This window comes from Lepidochelys kempii, chromosome 8, assembly GCF_965140265.1.
Source record: "Lepidochelys kempii isolate rLepKem1 chromosome 8, rLepKem1.hap2, whole genome shotgun sequence".
NCBI classification, from domain to species: domain Eukaryota; kingdom Metazoa; phylum Chordata; order Testudines; family Cheloniidae; genus Lepidochelys; species Lepidochelys kempii.
Genome location: NC_133263.1, coordinates 104181457 through 104201130, shown reverse-complemented (window position 1 = coordinate 104201130; position 19674 = coordinate 104181457). Strand labels below are relative to the sequence as shown.

The 19674-nt window shown below is 41.2% G+C and overlaps 1 protein-coding gene across 10 annotated transcripts in view; it reads left to right on the top strand.

The window, feature by feature from the left end:
- Window positions 1-19674, top strand: part of MAST2 (microtubule associated serine/threonine kinase 2) — a 388109-nt gene that overhangs the window by 138850 nt on the left and 229585 nt on the right. Inside the window, exon 1 of one of the 10 annotated variants that reach the window (XM_073357850.1) lies at window positions 9839-11130. The exons of 7 other annotated variants lie outside the window; for them this stretch is intronic. In XM_073357850.1, the coding sequence (XP_073213951.1) occupies window positions 11092-11130 (39 nt within the window). In that variant the 5' untranslated portion in view covers window positions 9839-11091. Of the gene's footprint in view, window positions 1-9838; window positions 11131-19674 lie in introns of those variants that run through there. 2 more of the 10 variants (XM_073357851.1, XM_073357852.1) reach the window with 2 other exon arrangements.

Sequence of the window (19674 nt, the reverse complement as noted above, 5' to 3'; positions counted from 1 at the left end):
GAGGATGTGGAAAAAGCTAATGTACTCAATGCTTTTTTTGCCTCTGTCTACACGAACAAGGTCAGCTCCCAGACTACTGCACTGGGCAGCATAGCATGGGGAGAAGGTGACCAGCCCTCTGTGGAGAAAGAAGTGGTTCGGGACTATTTAGAAAAGCTGGACGAGCACAAGTCCATGGGGCCGGATGCGTTGCATCCGAGAGTGCTAAAGGAGTTGGCGGATGTGATTGCAGAGCCATTGGCCATTATCTTTGAAAACTCATGGTGATTGGGGGAGGTCCCAGATGCCTGGAAAAAGGCTAATGTAGTGCCCATCTTTAAAAAAGGGAAGAAGGATGATCTTGGGAACTACAGGCCAGTCAGCCTCACCTCAGTCCTTGGAAAAATCATGGAGCAGGTCCTCAAGGAATCAGTTCTGAAGCACTCAGAGGAGAGGAAAGTGATCAGGAACAGTCAGCATGGATTCACCAAGGGCAAGTCATGCCTGACTAATCTAATTGCCTTCTATGACGAGATAAGTGGCCGTGTGGATGAAGGGAAAGAAGTGGACGTGTTGTTCCTTGACTTTAGCAAAGCTTTTGACACGGTCTCCCACAGTATTCTTTCCAGCAAGTTAAAGTAGTATGGGCTGGATGAATGGACTATAAGGTGGATAGAAAGCTGGCTAGATTGTCGGGCTCAACGGGTAGTGATTAATGGCTCCATGTCTAGTTGGCAGCCGGTATCAAGTGGAGTGCCCCAGGGGTTGGTCCTGGGGCCGGTTTTGTTCAATATCTTCATAAATGATCTGGAGGATGGTGTGGATTGCACCCTCAGCAAGTTTGCAGATGACACTAAAGTGGGAGGAATGGTAGATACACTGGAGCGTAGGGATAGGATACAGAGGGCCCTAGACAAATTAGAGAAGTGGGCCAAAAGAAATCTGATGAGGTTCAACAAGGACAAGGGCAGAGTCCTGCACTTAGGACGGAAGAATCCAGTGCACCGCTACAGACTAGGGACCTAATGGCTAGGCAGCAGTTCTGCAGAAAAGGACCTAGGGGTTACAGTGGACGAGAAGCTGGATATGAATCAACAGTGTGTCCTTGTTGCCAAGAAGACCAATGGCATTTTGGGATGTATACGTAGGGGCATTGCCAGCAGATCGAGGGCTGTGATCGTTCCCCTCTATTCAACATTGGTGAGGCCTCCTCTGCAGTACTGTGTCCACTTTTGGCCCCACACTACGAGAAGGATGTGGAAAAATTAGAAAATGTCCAGCGGAGGGCAACAAAAATGATTAGGGGACTGGAACACATGAGTTATGAGGAGAGGCTGAGGGAACTGGGATTGTTTAGTCTGCAGAAGAGAAGAATGAGGGGGGATTTGATAGCTGCTTTCAACTACCTGAAAGGGGGTTCCAAAGAGGATGGCTCTAGACTGTTCTCAGTGATAGCGGATGACAGAACAAGGAATAATGGTCTCAAGTTGCAGTGGGGGAGGTTTAGGTTGGATATTCGGAAAAACTTTTTCACTAGGAGGGTGGTGAAACACTGGAATGCGTTACCTAGGGAGGTGGTGGAATCTCCTTCCCTAGAAGTTTTTAAGGTCAGGCTTGAGAAAGCCGAGTCTGGGATGATTTAGTCGGGGATCGGTCCTGCTTTGAGCAGGGTGTTGGACTAGATGACCTCCTGAGGTCCCTTCCGACCCTGATATTCTACTTGGCATGCAAAAGGACTTTGTGTCAGGGGATGTGCCTTTTGCCATTTCAGAGAAAATCTGCTTAAATTTGGTCAAGCCTTCAAAAAAAAAAAAATAAACCACTATTCATACATGCTCAGTAGAGACTTGTTCTGGAGCTTTGTAACTAAATTCGCTGAAGTTTCTGTCCATATAGGGCATTCTCCAACCCAGGACTGAGCAGGGTTTTCCATGCAATTGCAGTTCTGGGCTGCTGCAGGTGCGGCTGGGGCTGTTCTTTCTAAACATACTCTTCTCCAGAACCTAGAATGGCACCTACGATTCCTGACTGTCACCATTTCTTTGCTGGCAGCAAATATTTGTCAAACACACTGGCAAAGTGTCTCTCTCATTCCCATCTAGTGCTGGCCCATGTACAGGATGACAACCTACTACTGCTATCAGAAACTCTGTTAAGCTATAGCAATAGCTACTTAAGCTAAGTGGAACTGTTGTAGATCTAATGATTCCAATCCTGCTGTTGAACCAGGTGGGTGTCAATATCATAGAATCATAGAACTGGAAGGGATCTCAAGAGGTCATCTAGTTCAGTCCCCTGCACTCAAGGCACGACTAAGTATTATCTAGAACATCCCTGACAGGTGTTTGTCTAACCTGCTCTTAAAAGTCTCCAATGACGGAGATTTCACAGACTCCCTAAGCAATTTATTCCAGTGCTTAACCATCCTGACAGTTAGGAAGTTTTTCCTAATGTTCAACCTAAACCACCCCAATCAACCTCTTTGTAACAACCTTTTATGTACTTGAAAACTGTTATGTCCCCTCTCAGTCTTCTCTTCTCCAGACTAAACAAACCCAATTTTTTCTGTCTTCCTTCATAGGTGATGTTTTCTAGACCTTTGATCATTTTTGTTGCTCTTCTTTGGACTTCTTCCAAATTTGTCCACATCTTTTCTGAAATATGGTACCCAGAACTGGACACAATAATCCAGTTGAGGCCTAATCAGTACATAGTAGAGTGTAAAAATTACTTCTCGTGTCTTGTTTACAACACTCCTGCTAATACATAACAGAATTGATGTTTGCTTTTTTAAAAAAAAAAATTATTTGCAAGAGTGTTACACGGTTGGTTCATAATTAGGTTGTGATCCAGTCTGACCCCAAGATTCCTTTCCGCAGTACTCCTTCCTAGGAAGTCATTTCCCATTATGTATGTGTGCAACTGATTGTTCCTTCTTAAGTGGAGTATTTTGCATTTGTCCTTATTGAATTTCATCCTGTTTACTTCAGACCATTTCTCCAGTTTGTCTAGATCATTTTGAATTATAATCCTGTCCTCCAAAGCACTTGCTGCTACTCCTACCTTGATGTCATCCACAAACTTTATAAGTGTACCATCTATGCCATTCACTAAATCACTTATGAAGATATTGAACAGAATCAGACTGAGAACTGATCCCTGTGAGACCCCACTTGATAAGCCCTTCCGCCTTGACTGTGAACCACTGATAACTACTCTCTGGGAACGGTTTTCCAACCAGTTATGCCCCCACCTTATAAAAAGTTGATGTCACATTAGTTATCCTCCAGTCATCTGGTACAGAAGATGATTTAAATGATAGGTTGCATACCACAGTTGGTAGTTCTGCATTTTCACATTTGAGTTCCTTCAGAACTCTTGGGTGAATACCGTTTGGTCCTGATGACTTATTACTGTTCAGTTTATCAGTTTGTTCCAAATCCTCCTCTAATGATACCTCAGTCTGAGACCGTTCCTCAGATTTGTCACCTAGAAAGAATGGCTTAATTTTGGGAATCTCCCTTACATCCTCAGCTGTGAAGAACAATGCAAAGAATTAATTTAGTTTCTCTGCAATGGCCTTATGGTCCTTGAGTGTTCCTTTAGCATCTCCATCGTCCAGTGGCCCGAGTGGTTGTTTAGCAGGCTTTCTGCTTCTGTTGTACTTTAATAACCCCCCAAAAATTCTTTTTGAGTCTTTGGCTAGCTGTTCAAATTCTTTTTTGGCCTTCCAAATTATATTTTTATACCTCATTTGCCAGAATTTATGCTGCTTTCTATTTTCCTCACTGAGATTTAACTTCCACTTTTTAAAGGATGCCTTTTTGTCTCTCAGTGCTTCTTTTACTTTGTTGTTTAGCCATGATGGCACATTTTTGGTTCTCATATTATGTTTCTTAATTTGCGCCATACTTTTAAGTTGAGCCTCTATTATGGTGTATTTAAAAAGTTTCCATGCAGCTAGCACTGATTTCACTTTTGGCACTGTATCTTCTTTAATTTCTGTTTAACTAACTTCCTCATTTTTGTATAGTTCCCCTTCTGAAATTAAATGCTAATGTGGTGGGCTGCTGTGGTGTTTTCCCTGCCACAGGGATGTTAAATTTTAATTATATTATGGTCACTAATACCAAGTGATTCAGCTATATTCACCTCTTGGACCAGACCCTGTGCTCCACGACTAAATCAAGAACTGCCTCTCCTTTGTGGGTTCCAGGCCTAGCTGCTCCAAGAAGCAGTCATTTAAGCTGTCAAGAAACGTTATCTCTACATCCTGTCCTGAGGTGCCATGTGTACCTAGTCAATATGGGTATAGTTGAAATCCCCCTCCAAGTTTCAGTGATGCCTATTATATCACTCACCCCAAGATTAGTACTCGCAGGGGGAATTCTATCTTCTCTCAAACTCTCCATGATGCAACTTGATGGAATTTGTGGGGTTTTTTTAGTTTGCTTTTTTAAAAACATAGGAAATTTCACTCCCCTTTGTCTCCCCGAATAAAAATAACATAATTAAAGTTGCAGAGTCAAACACTTAAGTAAGGAAGACAGTTGGAAGATACCCTGGAGATTTGGATTCAATCTCTGCCTCTGCCATAATGTGTTTATACGATGCTAGGGAAATCACAGGTAACCTTACTTCTGGTATTTATTACCTTTTGAGTGCTTGACTTTGCAGCCTTAATAAACTTATTTTTACACCTTTTTTGTATGTAATATTTATTAATGATTTGGCTGTTTTGAAGATGGCTTACTGAGGTTCGTCAAGAAGAGAAAAGACTGAGGAAAAGCAGGGAGAGACCTAACAAATCTAAGTGAATGGGCAGCACAGTGGCAGACGAAGTTCACCATTGACAAGTGTTACATGGTGCACATCAGAAGAAATAATCTGAAGTAAGTCTATGGCTACACTACGAGCTAGGGGTGGGATTCCCCTACTGGTGTGTACGTACGTGTGCTAGCTCGGCGAGAACTAGCGCGAGTGTAAACCGTAGTGTAGCTGCGGCACGGCAGAGTTGTGCTGAGTGCGTACCCAGTGTTTTCAGGCAGGTTTGTACTTGGCATGGCTCAGCTGTACCGCTGCTGCTGCCGCCTGTGCTGCTGTGGCGACGCTGCTGTTTACGCTCTTCCTAGCTCCATGAGAGCGTAGCGCCGGCATGTGCCCCTGAGCAGGGGGCCACACCCTGCCTCGCCTTGTCGACAGAGACTCATACCTCTTGCAGAGTGTTTAATTAACGGTCTAGTCATGATCATACAGTCATAGAATATCAGGGTTGGAAGGGACCTCAGGAGGTCTCAAAGCAGGACCGATCCCCGACTAAATCATCCCAGACTCGGCTTTCTCAAGCCTGACCTTAAAAACTTCTAGGGAAGGAGATTCCACCACCTCCCTAGGTAACGCATTCCAGTGTTTCACCACCCTCCTAGTGAAAAAGTTTTTCCGAATATCCAACCTAAATCTCCCCCACTGCAACTTGAGACCATTATTCCTTGTTCTGTCATCTGCTATCACTGAGAACAGTCTAGAGCCATCCTCTTTGGAACCCCCTTTCAGGTAGTTGAAAGCAGCTATCAAATCCCCCCTCATTCTTCTCTTCTGCAGACTAAACAATCCCAGTTCCCTCAGCCTCTCCTCATAACTCATGTGTTCCAGTCCCCTAATCATTTTTGTTGCCCTCCGCTGGACATTTTCTAATTTTTCCACATCCTTCTCGTAGTGTGGGGCCAAAAGTGGACACAGTACTGCAGAGGAGGCCTCACCAATGTTGAATAGAGGGGAACGATCACAGCCCTCGATCTGCTGGCAATGCCCCTATGTATACATCCCAAAATGCCATTGGTCTTCTTGGCAACAAGGACACACTGTTGATTCATATCCAGCTTCTCGTCCACTGTAACCCCTAGGTCCTTTTCTGCAGAACTGCTGCCTAGCCATTCGGTCCCTAGTCTGTAGCGGTGCATGGGATTCTTCCGTCCTAAGTGCAGGACTCTGCCCTTGTCCTTGTTGAACCTCATCAGATTTCTTTTGGCCCACTTCTCTAATTTGTCTAGGGCCCTCTGTATCCTATTCCTACCCTCCAGCGTATCTACCTCTCCTCCCAGTTTAGTGTCATCTGCAAACTTGCTGAGGGTGCAATCCACGCCATCCTCCGGATCCTTTATGAAGATACTGAACAAACCCGGCCCGAGGACCGACCCTTGGGGCACTCCGCTTGATACCGGCTGCCAACTAGACATGGAGCCATTGATCACTACCCATTGAGCCCGACAATCTAGCCAGCTTTCTATCCACCTTATAGTCCATTCATCCAGCCCATACTACTTTAACTTGCTGGCAAAAATACTGTAGGAGACCGTGTCAAAAGCTTTGCTAAAGTCAAGGAACAACACGTCCGCTGCTTTCCCCTCATCCACAGAACCAGTTATCTCGTCATAGAAGGCAATTAGATTAGTCAGGCATGACTTGCCCTTGGTGAGTCCATACTGACTGTTTCTGATCACTTTCCTCTCCTCTAAGTGCTTCAGAATTGATTCCTTGAGGACCTGCTCCATGATTTTTCCAGGGACTGAGGTGAGTCTGACTGGCCTGTAGTTCCCAGGATCCTCCTCCTTCCATGTTCTGGGGATTAGTATGCACAGCTCAATGAAAACCTCTGTTAAGTATTTGGTGAAAGTCAACAGAAAAATATATTAGGATGAATAAAGAATGGTACAAGGTGATGTTGCAAGAATTAGAATGCTACTACACAAATTGGTGGTGTGATCTTACCCAGAATACTGTGTTCAATTTTTGCCACCCAGTCTCATTAATGTTATATCAGAAAGAGAAGGTCTCTGGACGTGATCAATGAAACCTATTAGAGGTGGGGAAAGATTTCAGTATGAAGATAGATTGAAAGTATTGGACCTGTTCAAGTTTTTGAGAGGAGGCAAATAAATGGGGACATGTTAGCCGACGGCCAAGCATGTTTGGTGAGGTGCCAGCTATGCCCGTTTATACCATCCGTGACTTTAACCGCTAGGACGCACTGTCTCTTCGCGGCGGGCAGCCCGGGCTAGGCTGACGGATGCCCCAAGGTCCTAACCACCCGTGACTTTAACTGCTAGATCTCAGAGCTCCTTCGCAGCGGGCAGTCAGTACTGACTGACAGGTGCTCCAATGGCAGCACTAAGAGCCTCTCCACACCCGTGACTTTAACTGCTAGAGCTCAGAGCTCCTTCGCAGCAGGCAGCCAGGATTGACTGACAGGTGCCCCAAGAGTTTGCCCCATGGAGGCGGCACAACTCAACGCTAGGCTCTTAGTACTCTCACCTAGTGGCCAGGCTTTAGAGCCAAAACGCCTGAGGTTCTTTAATTGTGTTGGCTGCTTTACAGTAAACCAGAGAAAACAAGTCAGGCTTATGCACAAATGGTTACCAAAATTTATTAAGCTAGATTCTAATCATATGGTTACAAAATTGCTAGTGCATACTTATTTAAATGTAGAGATGTTACGCACACAAACAAGTTACAAAACTGAAGCCACAATCCCAAAGGAAGAAAACAAAGTATAGAGCTCTATTTCAAAATATATGTACACTAAAGATAGGAGATCAGGTGTGGGTGCTTCTTACCCTCCTTGCATCTCTCGATTCCAGCGGTGCCAAGCCAGGATCGGTCACTCAATTCCGCGGAAAGACGAATAAGGGACAAGGCTTAGGGACCCTCTTAGCTGCAGAAGCCTTGGGAGGCTGTCACTTATCTGACCAGCAGATAGATAGTGAAAAGCACTCAAAAATCATGGTGTTGTAGGTCCCCTACTTATACCTCTGTACTCCTTTATTCTCTTTCTCCTTTCTTATGCCAAATTGAGGCTGGTCTGTCTGGGTGACGCCAGCTTTCCTAAGAGTAGTTTACACTTGCAAGGGAGAGAAACAATAAGTTTCGACTACTGGACATTTCTTTTTTCAGGGTAAATATTTTCCCACCTAGGATGTTGGTGTGTGTGCATCACGCTATTTAGTAGGGGCTAAGAGCCATGTCTGTCACAGGGCTCTGCCTGCTGTGAGCTTAATCGTCGTATCTGTTCCCAGAGGCACATTGTAGCAGCACACCTGTGCTTTTCACAGCTTCAAAGGCTGTGCTGGAATATATGTTAAGTGCCCTGTTCCGGGTTCCTCCTGTGTTTCCAGCAATGCTGTTCTGAGGGGGGTGGGATGGGCTGGCTGTCTGGCTACAGGACATGATATGGAAGTATGCAAAAATGAAAGAGATGAAGAAGGTAAATCAGACACTCCTATTTACCTTTGTCATAATGCAAGAGCCAGGGGACAGTCAATGAAATTGGAAATCATCATGCACAAAACTGATAAAATAATACTTTTTTTTCACAACACATAATTGATCTGTAGACTTATTGCCACACAATATCATTGAGGTCAAGATGGTACTAGCGTTCAAAAAGGACTAGATGTTTATATAGTTCATGAGAACATCCATGAGAACATGAGTTACATTAGGTACTATACAAATAAAAACAAAATGGAATTGTAAACCCGTATGCTCAGAGGCATAAATTAACCACCAACTGACTAGATTAGAAAGAAACTTCCTAAACAAACAATGTATTGCATAATTGTCCATATAAGGTTTCTTGTACCTTTCCACAAAGTACTGGTCGTTATCAGACAGGATAGAAGACTAGCTTGACCACTGGTCTGATCTAGTGTGTCTGTTCCTATGTTCCTGACATTTGAAATAGTTATAGATAATTGTAAAGTTCTCAGGAAATACTACAGTATTTTAAGATAATGAGATTCTGCTTTTCAGTAGAAATTGAATTTGCTTGATACTAATTTTTAATAGGTGAGGCCACAAAGATTTTGAAATATTTTTCCAAGAAACATGTGGGTTGAGGAACGCAGCAAGTACATTTTGTCGTATCTGAAATCCATCATAAATAAGTGTTATCACATGTAGAATTTAGGATGAATCGTGACTTTTACTTTAACTATAAGGCTCTGTTTGTGTTCATAGTTTACTGTTACTTCTCATGTCTACTCAATTTAAAATTGAGAAATCTCCCTATCCTTTTCTGTAGTTTAACATTATTCATGTATATTTGAAGAGGAAGATATTGTTCCTTTAAAATCAGGTGGCTGAGTTGTTTTTTACTAGTGCACTGCTTTTACATTGTACAGTATACTCTATGCAAATGAGCTGCCTTCTCAGCCTGTGTGTGGTTCGTTGCCTTGTCGGGTAGCTCACAAAGACTCTGCAGACCTAATTCAGAATTCAGTTGTTTAAAACAGCAGATGGAAGGAGGTGTCGGCGAGATGAGGGTTTATTAGCTCCTCACAATAAAAGACCACACTGTCTCTGCAGAGGATCAGAAGAACCCTGGTGAATGAAACTGAGTTGTATCTGCTCTCGGTTCACTTTACAATTATGTGGTTAGCTCTTGCAACTCAGTCACTTAGCATGAAGATTGGCTAATGATTTCCATGTAAATATCCATTATTTTAAGCACCATCAACGTGGGTGCTTTTATTGAGACTTTTTTGGGTTGCAGCTGTCAAAATTGTGGGAACAAGAGCTTTTCATCTAGCTGTGAGAGGCAGTTTAGAGTCGCTATTGCTGCATTTGCACACTTTAGGAGGTGTAGCAATGTGATTAAAAGCTGCTCTCATACACAGCTCTTTATGAAATCAGAAATTTTCTTTTAAATAACTAGTGGAATCCTTCAGAGGGTGAAGTTGCTGGTTTTTGTTTGAAATATTTATATTAGAAAGTTATAACTAGGTTCTTCACTGTGCTTTGATCAGGATGCAGAATCTGTTGCCTTCATCCCCTGCTAAAAATTAATGGACTGTTTTTAATTGCGTCTATCTCATATTTTTCTATATATTTGGTTAGTTAATTTTTTTAAAAAGACAAACATGTAGGACAAGGGTTCTTTAAGAAGTTCATAAATTTTGATATATTCAACCCTGTATCTTTTAGGTTTTGACTTTTTATTGAAGTAGTGTTTACAGTAAGTAAGCTCATTTTCACGGTTTATTCTTGAATACTCTCTAACGCCTTGGTTTTAAAATGTGATTTTAATATTGCACATGGAAGGATAGAAGCATTTTTGGCCTTGCTGAATTTATATGCTTGAAAGTGACTGTTCGTGGGGGAAAAAAGGAAGTACAAAACAGGCTGAAAAAGCCTCAGTTGAACTGTCCCTACTTTCTAACCTGCCACTTATACATGGATGACGAAAAGGGAAGGGCTTTTTATGACAGCTCTGTCAATGATGAATAGATGAATGAATGAATTACATGTTCAGAACTCACAACACGTGTTCCAGACCCTTCAGTGCATAAAAGAGTAGTGAGATCTCAGCATTGAACTAAGACACCAAAGAAAGAAAGCATCGTGCCTACCGCATTTGAGGAGAAAGAGACCAGCATACTTCATAGATAGCAGAAACAAAAGAATGTGCTACAGTATCTGAAGAATCTGACATTTGCTTTGTCTGTCCAAAGGAATAAAGGAATTCTGCACGTTTGGCAAAATAAATTCACTAGTCTTTATTGTCAGTTTGTGAAGAATAGTGAATTTCAGTGAAGTAGGACAGTGTGCTTTTGAAAAGGAATGTGACCTGGATTTTGTGAGCTTATTGTAAACACTAGATGAAGGCAAGCTGTTGTAGTTTACTGAACCTTTTTAAAAGATCAAGTAAATTGAAGTTGAGCCAAGACCTGGGGAAAAAAATCTGAATTAATTAATTTCTTTTTTGGGCATTTTGTTAGGACTTGGATTATTACTTATTTTTACCTGTACACAAATGTGTGTGGCAAAAACACATTCAAACTTGAAACAGATTTTTCTAATCTTTGCAGCTTTTTAAATGTGACTTGACAGTGCCTGAAAGGAGGCAGATGGAAGTATGAACAACTGATCAGAGACACTGGGTGCAGATCTTCATGACAGAGGCAAATTAAAGACCATGATTTATTTTTAGAGATTGGGAGAAAAACATTGAAAATAATGGGCTTCTTTGCCAGTTTGTGACAGGGTATCACTAGCCAGAAGCAAGTGAGAGTCAGAAGTAATTTGTAGCCCTGTGAATTTCTGAGAGATCAAAATATGGATGATTCAAGTATTCTGCGAAGGAGGGGGTTACAGGTAAGTAACAAAAATCTCATTAATTTTCTCTTGCTGTGGGGAACAGTCCTCTAAAAATAACAGTCTAGTGAAACAGTTCCATCTGTTTGAGTGGAAATACAAAATTGAAGCTAGAATTACAACAGTTTTCATCCGTTATATACACTGATTACAAACGGGACTTTGTGATAGCATAGGATTTCTAGTTTATATTAATTACAGTATTTAAATGAAAGCAATTAGTTTTATTAATACCTTTTGATTCAAATTGGTTTTGCATGGAACAAAAGCCAGTGTCTAAATTATTTATTTTGAAATGTACACTGGCAGATAGTAGTAAATATTTGTAAAAGCTGTAATGTGACTTTTCTTGGCTTGCTTTAAACCAGTCATTTCAATTTTGTCTTATTTAGAGATTAAAATGAGAATTTTAACGTGATTTTTTAAAAAGGTGTGCTTATTTATTACTTTAAATGTTGAATAATCTACTTGCAGAGTACAAATCTACAGTGTAAATCATGTTATGAGGGAAAGATTAGAGTAGCAATGGCTGTGATACTTTCAGTCACTACCATTTGCACATTAGTGAGTGGTTCCGTTTTTTCTACCAAACATTGTTAAATATGTAAGTGCAACATATATCATCGTCTGATCAAGTATAATTTAGAGAAACTTCTACAGTATTGCAGCTGACACTATAATGTAGTTAAGTACATTTGTCCTTGTTAATAAAGGATGGAGAGTGAACTATTTCTCACCAACTAAACCAACTGGAAAAAGAAAAGGAGGACTTGTGGCACCTTAGAGACTAACAAATTTGTTTGAGCATAAGCTTTCGTGAGCCACTGAGCCCCAGGCACGTTGTGTAATGTGGATATAAAAGGGCTTCTTTTCTACCTGTATATTATCACACTTGTTCTGTATTGCAATTCTTAGAAATGTTACACTGTGATACACCTTTTGAGTTAAGAACAAATATTTATTTAGGGAAGCTATTGTTGGTGACTGTTAAGCAAAATAGAGGGAAAATAGTGGGCATAACTTTTTAGCTGTATAGTAAATTCTTTTAAATAACAGAGTGTACATATATACATGTCTCGCTATTTCACTGACTTTGTTTTAAATAAATCAATGTATTTTTATTACATTAGTCATCTTTCACCATGTGTTGTCTTTTTAGTAAATGTATGTTTTATTTTCTTTGTATGCCAACATATTCCAAGATTTCTAAAATTCTTGACTGGTTTGAGATGAAGTATTCTAGTTCTAGTGTGGGGGATTCTTTGAAATTGCTGTATTGGTTTGTATATGCCTCCTCCAAATGATGACGTATTTCATTTATGGCAGACCATAGGTTAACAAAATATAATCCTAAGATTAAGAGAGCTTGGTTTATAATAAATTTGTAACTCATTTTCAATAATTTACAATCAGTTGAAACCTGGTAGTCAACAAGAATGCATGTGAACTTGCAATTGCAAACCTGTTCCTGACAGCAAATTCATCAACAATATTTGATGCTTGTATTCTGATTGTTTAGAGCTTTTGCAAACGAGTTATTTTCTCTAATATGCTAGCTGCTTGGCCTATGTTTGTTGAGTTACTTTTAAAACACTGCTCAGAATAACAGATCATGGTTTTTTCATTTAGTTAGTATTGCACTATTTTAACGTATCTGAGAATAGTAGTGTATCAATAAATACCTTTTACATACAAAGCATTGAGGAATAGAAATACTTTTCTCTTTGTGTTTGTAAAATTATTATTTTATTCTTAAATATTCTGTATTATGTGTTGTCCTAGAAATTCAACAGAAATAACTTACATAATGAAAATATTTGTCCAAACGCAGATGAGTCAGCTAATTATAATAAGGAAAACTAGTAAATTGGTAAGGGTTTGACTCAGAAACGTCAATGTTAGAGCTGGTCTGCAATGGAAATATGAAAATTGAGCTGAGGAAAAAGATACCTGCTAAATACTTCCACTAACCAGGTTTAAGAGACATTCAGCAAATTAATATGTAGGTCTATGGTAACTTGTAAAAATTCTTTATAGATCCTGCCAAGTTTGTTAGCTGGATTTGTGTTCAGTATCAATGCCTCAGAATTCACCAGACAGTGTTTTGCGTATCAGGTGACTTTCACTTTCCATTTATAAATTAAAATTTTTATTTGCCATTTATAACTTTAAAAATTTACTACATCAAATAATAAAGGTACTTTTTAAAATGGCATCCTATTTTTACTGGTTCCCTCATCCCCATCTTATAAGACCCAGATCCCTTATGGCTCAACTCAGAATGCCTGTGGAATTATTCAGTGTCTGTAGACTGTCCCTGAATGATGCACTTTGGGTTGGCAGCAATGAACTTGGAATTGACCTGTAGACCTTACACAATCTGTAAAGAATGTATGTACACACACACACACACACACACACACACACACACACACACACACACACACACACACACACAGAGTCTGTGTCAGATATCAACCACAGCCTGTTTTTTGTAGCCATTCAGTATGTAATTCTGTGTATGGCTCATGTCTTTGTTTTCTTTTGCAGGTCTCCATTAAGGCTGACATTTCATTGTTAGCTTACCCTTTTGTCTATTATTGGTATATTGCAGCATGTATGATATTTACCATCATCCGTGAAAAGTCCTGTAATATTTAGGAGCAGTATGGTTAGTATTTTTTGGTTTTGTTCCAGGAGGTGTTACATTCAAGTTGTACAGGATGAATTAGGCTGTATACCAACTGTTGACACTGCAATATAATATTAGAGGACTATTCCTTTGTTTAAAAGTAACATACTTTGGATGAAACATTAAGTCAAGCTCACACCCTAGTAATGGGTTACCTAGGAAGCTTGTTGAATCTCTGTCGGTGGACATTTTAAAGAACTGGTTAGACAAACATCTGACAGGTATTGAAAGAGGCAAGAAGCTGAGATCCTCTTGGAGTCACTGAAACTTCTTGTGTTAGCAATGTTTCTAAAGATGTTTTACTTTTTCTTGTTGCCTATGTTTGAAATGTAAGAGTGAGTTTAGTGTCTCCTCAAAGTCAAGGGAGATGAACAATATTACACATGTCTAATAGGACTGTGTTTAAAATAAATAAGTTAATGTGCACTGAAACCCGTACTAGTAACTATGAAGATGGGGCAAAATATCCTTTTAGTAACAGAGAGAATCATATCAGTAAGTGATTTAATCTTTTATTCTTAGCATTGATTAAGACAAAAACAGCAAACCAAGAGCTAGCAACCACAGTAGCTTCACGAAGAGGCTTCTCAACAAACAATGAGTACTAATTCAAAGACCTCATAATTAAGAGATGGTTAAAAAATACACTTTCGCAATTAATGCAAATTAACTCCCCTCTTCCCCCCGCCATAACCTAATTCTTTTAAAGTTATTTCAGAGGACTTCAATGAGGCAAAGTGTCCGCAGTTTCAAACAAGACTAGTGGAGAGAAAAGAAAAGAAAAAAAATTATTTTATTTTAAAAAACAAAGGGAAATAAGTATCTTCCTTAATTTAAAAAAAAAAAAGAGCAGAAGACTGCAGCTGGGCAGTTGGAGAGGACATTCTTTTTCACTGGGAGCTCCATGGTGCCATACTTGTGTACCAAAGGAGGGCTGGGGGTGGTGGAGAGGCCCTGGAGTCTGGCACCAGTAGCACTGCCAGCAGATTGAGGGACATGATCATTCCCCTCTGTTCGGCACTGGTAAGGCCACATCTGGAGTTTTGGGGCCCTCCACTACAGAAAGGATGTGGACAAATTGGAGAGAGTCAAGCGGAGAGCAATGGAAGTGATTAGGGGGCTGGGGCACATGACTTACGAGGAGAGACTGAGGGAACTTGGCTTATTTAGTCTGCAGAAGAGAGAGAATGAGGGGGGATTTGATAGCAGCCTTCAGCTACCTTAAGAAGGGTTCCAAAGAGGATGGAGCTAGGCGGCTCTCAGTGGTGGCAGATGACAGAACAAGGAGCAATGGTCTCAAGTTGGAGTGGGGGAGGTCTAGGTTGGATATTAGGAAAAACTATTTCACTAGGAGGGTGGTGAGGCACTGGAATGGGTTACCTAGGAAGGTGGTGGAATCTCTGTCCTTAGAGGTTTTTAAGTCCTGGCTTGACAAAGCCCTGGCTGGGATGATTTAGATGGGGTTGGGCCCTGCTTTGAGCAGGGGATTGGACTAGATGACCTCCTAAGGTCTCTTCCAACCCTAATCTTCTATGATTCAATGATTTTCATTGTGAAGATCACATTAATCCACAGTTTTTTCTTTTATAAAGGCGTTAAAGATAAAGATAAACTGTGAAGATGCTTCAATTTCACTGGTCTGAAAGATGCCTTTTATGTCATTCCTCTTAAATCCTAGCTCACAAAATGAAGAATGTAATTCAGATAAAATTTCACTTTCTCATGTGTGGCCCCACCATCAATGAAACGAGAATGCTGGCTTTCTTTGTGATTACTAGTCTAGTCACACACATGTGGAACACCACCTTTATTCCATTCATGAAAACTGAGCAGGCAAGGCAGAGTAGGGGGATAGTGTAGCATCACATCAGTACAAACCATAAGCATCTATATAAACCAAAACAAAGCTGGAAGGTCTAATGTTAGGCCCATCAGCCTTGATCGCTGTCCTCTTTTTTAATTAGTTTAGTCAGTAGTTGACTTATTTTACATTAATTTCCAACTGAAAATAACATCCAAAAAAGGAATTAAAATTGAATTTCAAAAATATATTTAACTTATTACCTAAAGTTGAGAAGAATTTGCTTGAAGTTTCCTCAGTGAGGAGAAATTGGTAAGTTTGAATATGAATTGGGGAACAATTTGGGCAATGTTGTAACCATTTACAGTTACTTAGCAGGAGGAATTTCACATTACAACAAATTTAGAAAAAATATATATTTAATAGAGAAATTTGTCTGGCCAGTACTGTTACGTTTTATTTTTTATTGTTTGAGAGATTTGTTTTAACAAGCATCACTTATTTAATATCACGCTCAAGAGTACCGGGAGCTAAACAGAAACTACAAGACCAGTTCCCTGCTGAAACAGCACCATTCTTAATGATATAGAGATGTACTGAGAACATAACATGGTAGGAGGGGACACTGCTGGTGAGGAAGGATGATAGTGCTGTTATTTAATTAGGCATACATATGGTTTTTGGTCAGCTCCTGCTACACTTACGGGTGATATAAGTAAGTGTTAAAACACAAATATCTTATTGGTCTGATTTTTTGCTACAGGTGTGTTTAAACCAGTGACTTCAGTTTTCCAACAAAAACCTTATGCTGAACCAGATATTTGACCTAAATTCTTTTCAACTCCTGTGTGAAGAGATAAAATGCAAGTGGCCGATTCTATGACTCGGGGAAGAAATTTTATCATATTAGCAACTCTCCATTAAATAGTAGAGGTTATTTTAAGTATATGCATCTTTATGTAAAAAAGTAGAAGCTGGTAAAAGGGGTATTTTTTGATAAATATACGGTTTTCTGTCTTTTCTCCTACATCTGAGTAGCTAGTGTCTACCAGCATGATTGGCTAATTTGTTGCCAGAAGGACATAATTAACAGTCCTCAATGCCCTCCGCAATCTCTTGGATTGCTGTGTAGTTAGAATGGCTTTCATTCTTCCTCTTAGCCATACAGGATACATCACTTCTATTCATGTCACCTCAGATCTACGTGCTCAGTGCCAGAAATCCCAAGTCTGCAACAGAAGCTGTTTCTCACACCTAACAGCATAATGTGCTGCCACCATGATGCAAAGATAGCTTTTTAATTTGCTTATCTTTAATGGTGGTCACTATATAAGCAATCCCAGTTGCCACTTTAATGAGAGAGAAATGTCCCACAGCGAGGCGCATATATTTTGCTTCGTAAAACTGATGCCTAGAGATTGAAATTAGTTAATAATCTTCGGTTCTCTTATGTCTGCTGATTATACTAGTGCTACTGAAGACAGCCATATTAAAAGATAGCTGAAAGGTAGTGATTGTTTTAATAGGTAGTTAATTAAAACATGACAAGTGAAAAATTACTAATATGGATCTGGAGCAGATACTGGCCACACATTTTATACTTTAGATGATACTTAAGCTGCAGAGATGCATATATTTATCTTAAAGGAACCTTTTAAATATCAAAAGTAAATTAGTATGTCAATTTGTAAACATGCAAAAATATTCTCTTCTCATTTTTGATTCATTTTAATTACTTTGTGAAGAGATTTTATACAAAAGATAAATACTGTTGAGGCTTTTGGAAGTTGGTGAGTTTTTGGAATTACAGGAATGAAGCAAGTTGGTTTGATTTTTTTTTTTTGATAGTTCCAGAATTTTTATCAGGTTATGACTTTATAATATGTAGTATTATGGAAGCTGGCATGTGTCTGAAAAATCAGAGGACAGCTACGTAGAAGTTTGAAATGGTGTGTCAAGCCTCATACAAAGAAACACAGGGAGACTAGACTAAGGGCTGTTATAATGGAAGCTGCTCTTAGACTGGCATCGGAGCCAAGCAATTTGGATTCAGCACTGAGCACCTCAGCTTCGGTGCGAAGCACCCCTCCCTTGTCATGTTTCTTGGCTACAGTTCTCCGTCTCTGGTGCTGAGAAAAAAAGTAGGAAGCAATGGTCCACGAGGGGACATTCCTCAGTACTGAGAAAGGACAAATAAAGGGAGTGCAGCAGCGTGCAACCTGTGTCATGTCACTCATCCGCTCCCGCTACCCTAGCAGTACTGTCAATTCCGCCCTGCTCACAGGTGCCATTGAAACTGGTGCGGGACCATCCGCCAATTCCGGGGAGTCATCATGGCGCCAGCAGGATTGCGGTGCCTTCCACGCTGGAGGCCTTTGCAGCAGTTAGGAACCTACTGTCACTCCTGGTACTGCGAGCCTTGATGGGACAACCATAGTCTCCAATGAGTGTGATGAGCAGAAGGGAACATGGGGCTCTGAGCTCTTACCTGGCACTGGGGATCTCGGTACCAACCAGAAGAAAACCAGCCCTCCTGTTCTGCGGAAAAGGACCTACGGGTGACAGTGGACGAGAAGCTTGATATGAGTCAGCAGTGTGCCCTTGTTGCCAAGAAGGCCAATGGCATTTTGGGATGTATAAGTAGGGGCATAGCGAGCAGATCGAGGGACGTGATCGTTCCCCTCTATTCGACATTGGTGAGGCCTCATCTGGAGTACTGTGTCCAGTTTTGGGCCCCACACTTCAAGAAGGATGTGGATAAATTGGAGAGAGTCCAGCGAAGGGCAACAAAAATGATTAGGGGACTGGAACACATGAGTTATGAGGAGAGGCTGAGGGAGCTGGGATTGTTTAGCCTGCAGAAGAGAAGAATGAGGGGGGATTTGATAGCTGCTTTCAACTTCCTGAAAGGGGGTTCCAAAGAGGATGGCTCTAGACTGTTCTCAATGGTAGCAGATGACAGAACGAGGAGTAATGGTCTCAAGTTGCAGTGGGGGAGGTTTAGATTGGATATTAGGAAAAACTTTTTCACTAAGAGGGTGGTGAAACACTGGAATGCGTTGCCTAGGGAGGTGGTAGAATCTCCTTCCTTAGAGGTTTTTAAGGTCAGGCTTGACAAAGCCCTGGCTGGGATGATTTAACTGGGAATTGGTCCTGCTTTGAGCAGGGGGTTGGACTAGATGACCTTCTGGGGTCCCTTCCAACCCTGATATTCTATGATTCTATGATTCATTGATAAGTTCTTCCCAATTGGCACTGTTTTTCTGGACCTTGGCATCCACTGGTCGAAGCTGTACTGCTCCACCATGGTACCTCAGGAGGACTCTTTTTCGGAGTTGGTTGAGCCTTGTACCCAGCCAAAGAGCCACTGCTGCTACCCATCCTACATTCCACCAGATTCCAGTGTGGGTCCACTTGCTGACACCTGGTCTGGAGGACAGTGGCTTATGCAGGTCCAGTGGCCATTCCAGAATCCATGGGGCTTTCCCTTGGTACTGGGACCACCATTCAATTGTTCCTACTTGGTGGTGTCCAAGAGGAGGGCCCTTCCACCACACCATTTGGCACCCAATCCGGACTCTGGCACCAAGCACAGTACTGACAGACAAGATTTGGGGCCTGGAGGACATAATCAAGGCTGAAGAAGTGGAGGAAGCCCCCCAACTGGTTTCCAGTCTCTTCACCTTCCTCCCCAGATGAGTGACTTGGCGCCACAAGCTGACTTTAGAGCCCATAAATAGCTTCTAAAAAGGGTGGCTGCTAACCTGGGGCTGGAGGTGGAAGTACTGAAGGAGTCAGCTAAAAGCCTCATTGAATTTTTGGCTGCATCAGCCCCATCCAAGGTTGCCCTATCCTTTAACAAGGCTGTTATGGGTCCGGTCAGGTCCCTATGGTAGACTCCATTTTCTCTCCCTCTCACTTCAGAAAGTAGAGAATAAAAACTAAGTGCAAGCCCAGGGATACAAATACTCGTATTCTCACCCTTCTCCTGGGTCCCCTGTGGTTACAGCGGCCAATAAGAGGGACAGGCAAGGCCAGGCAGTCACTATCC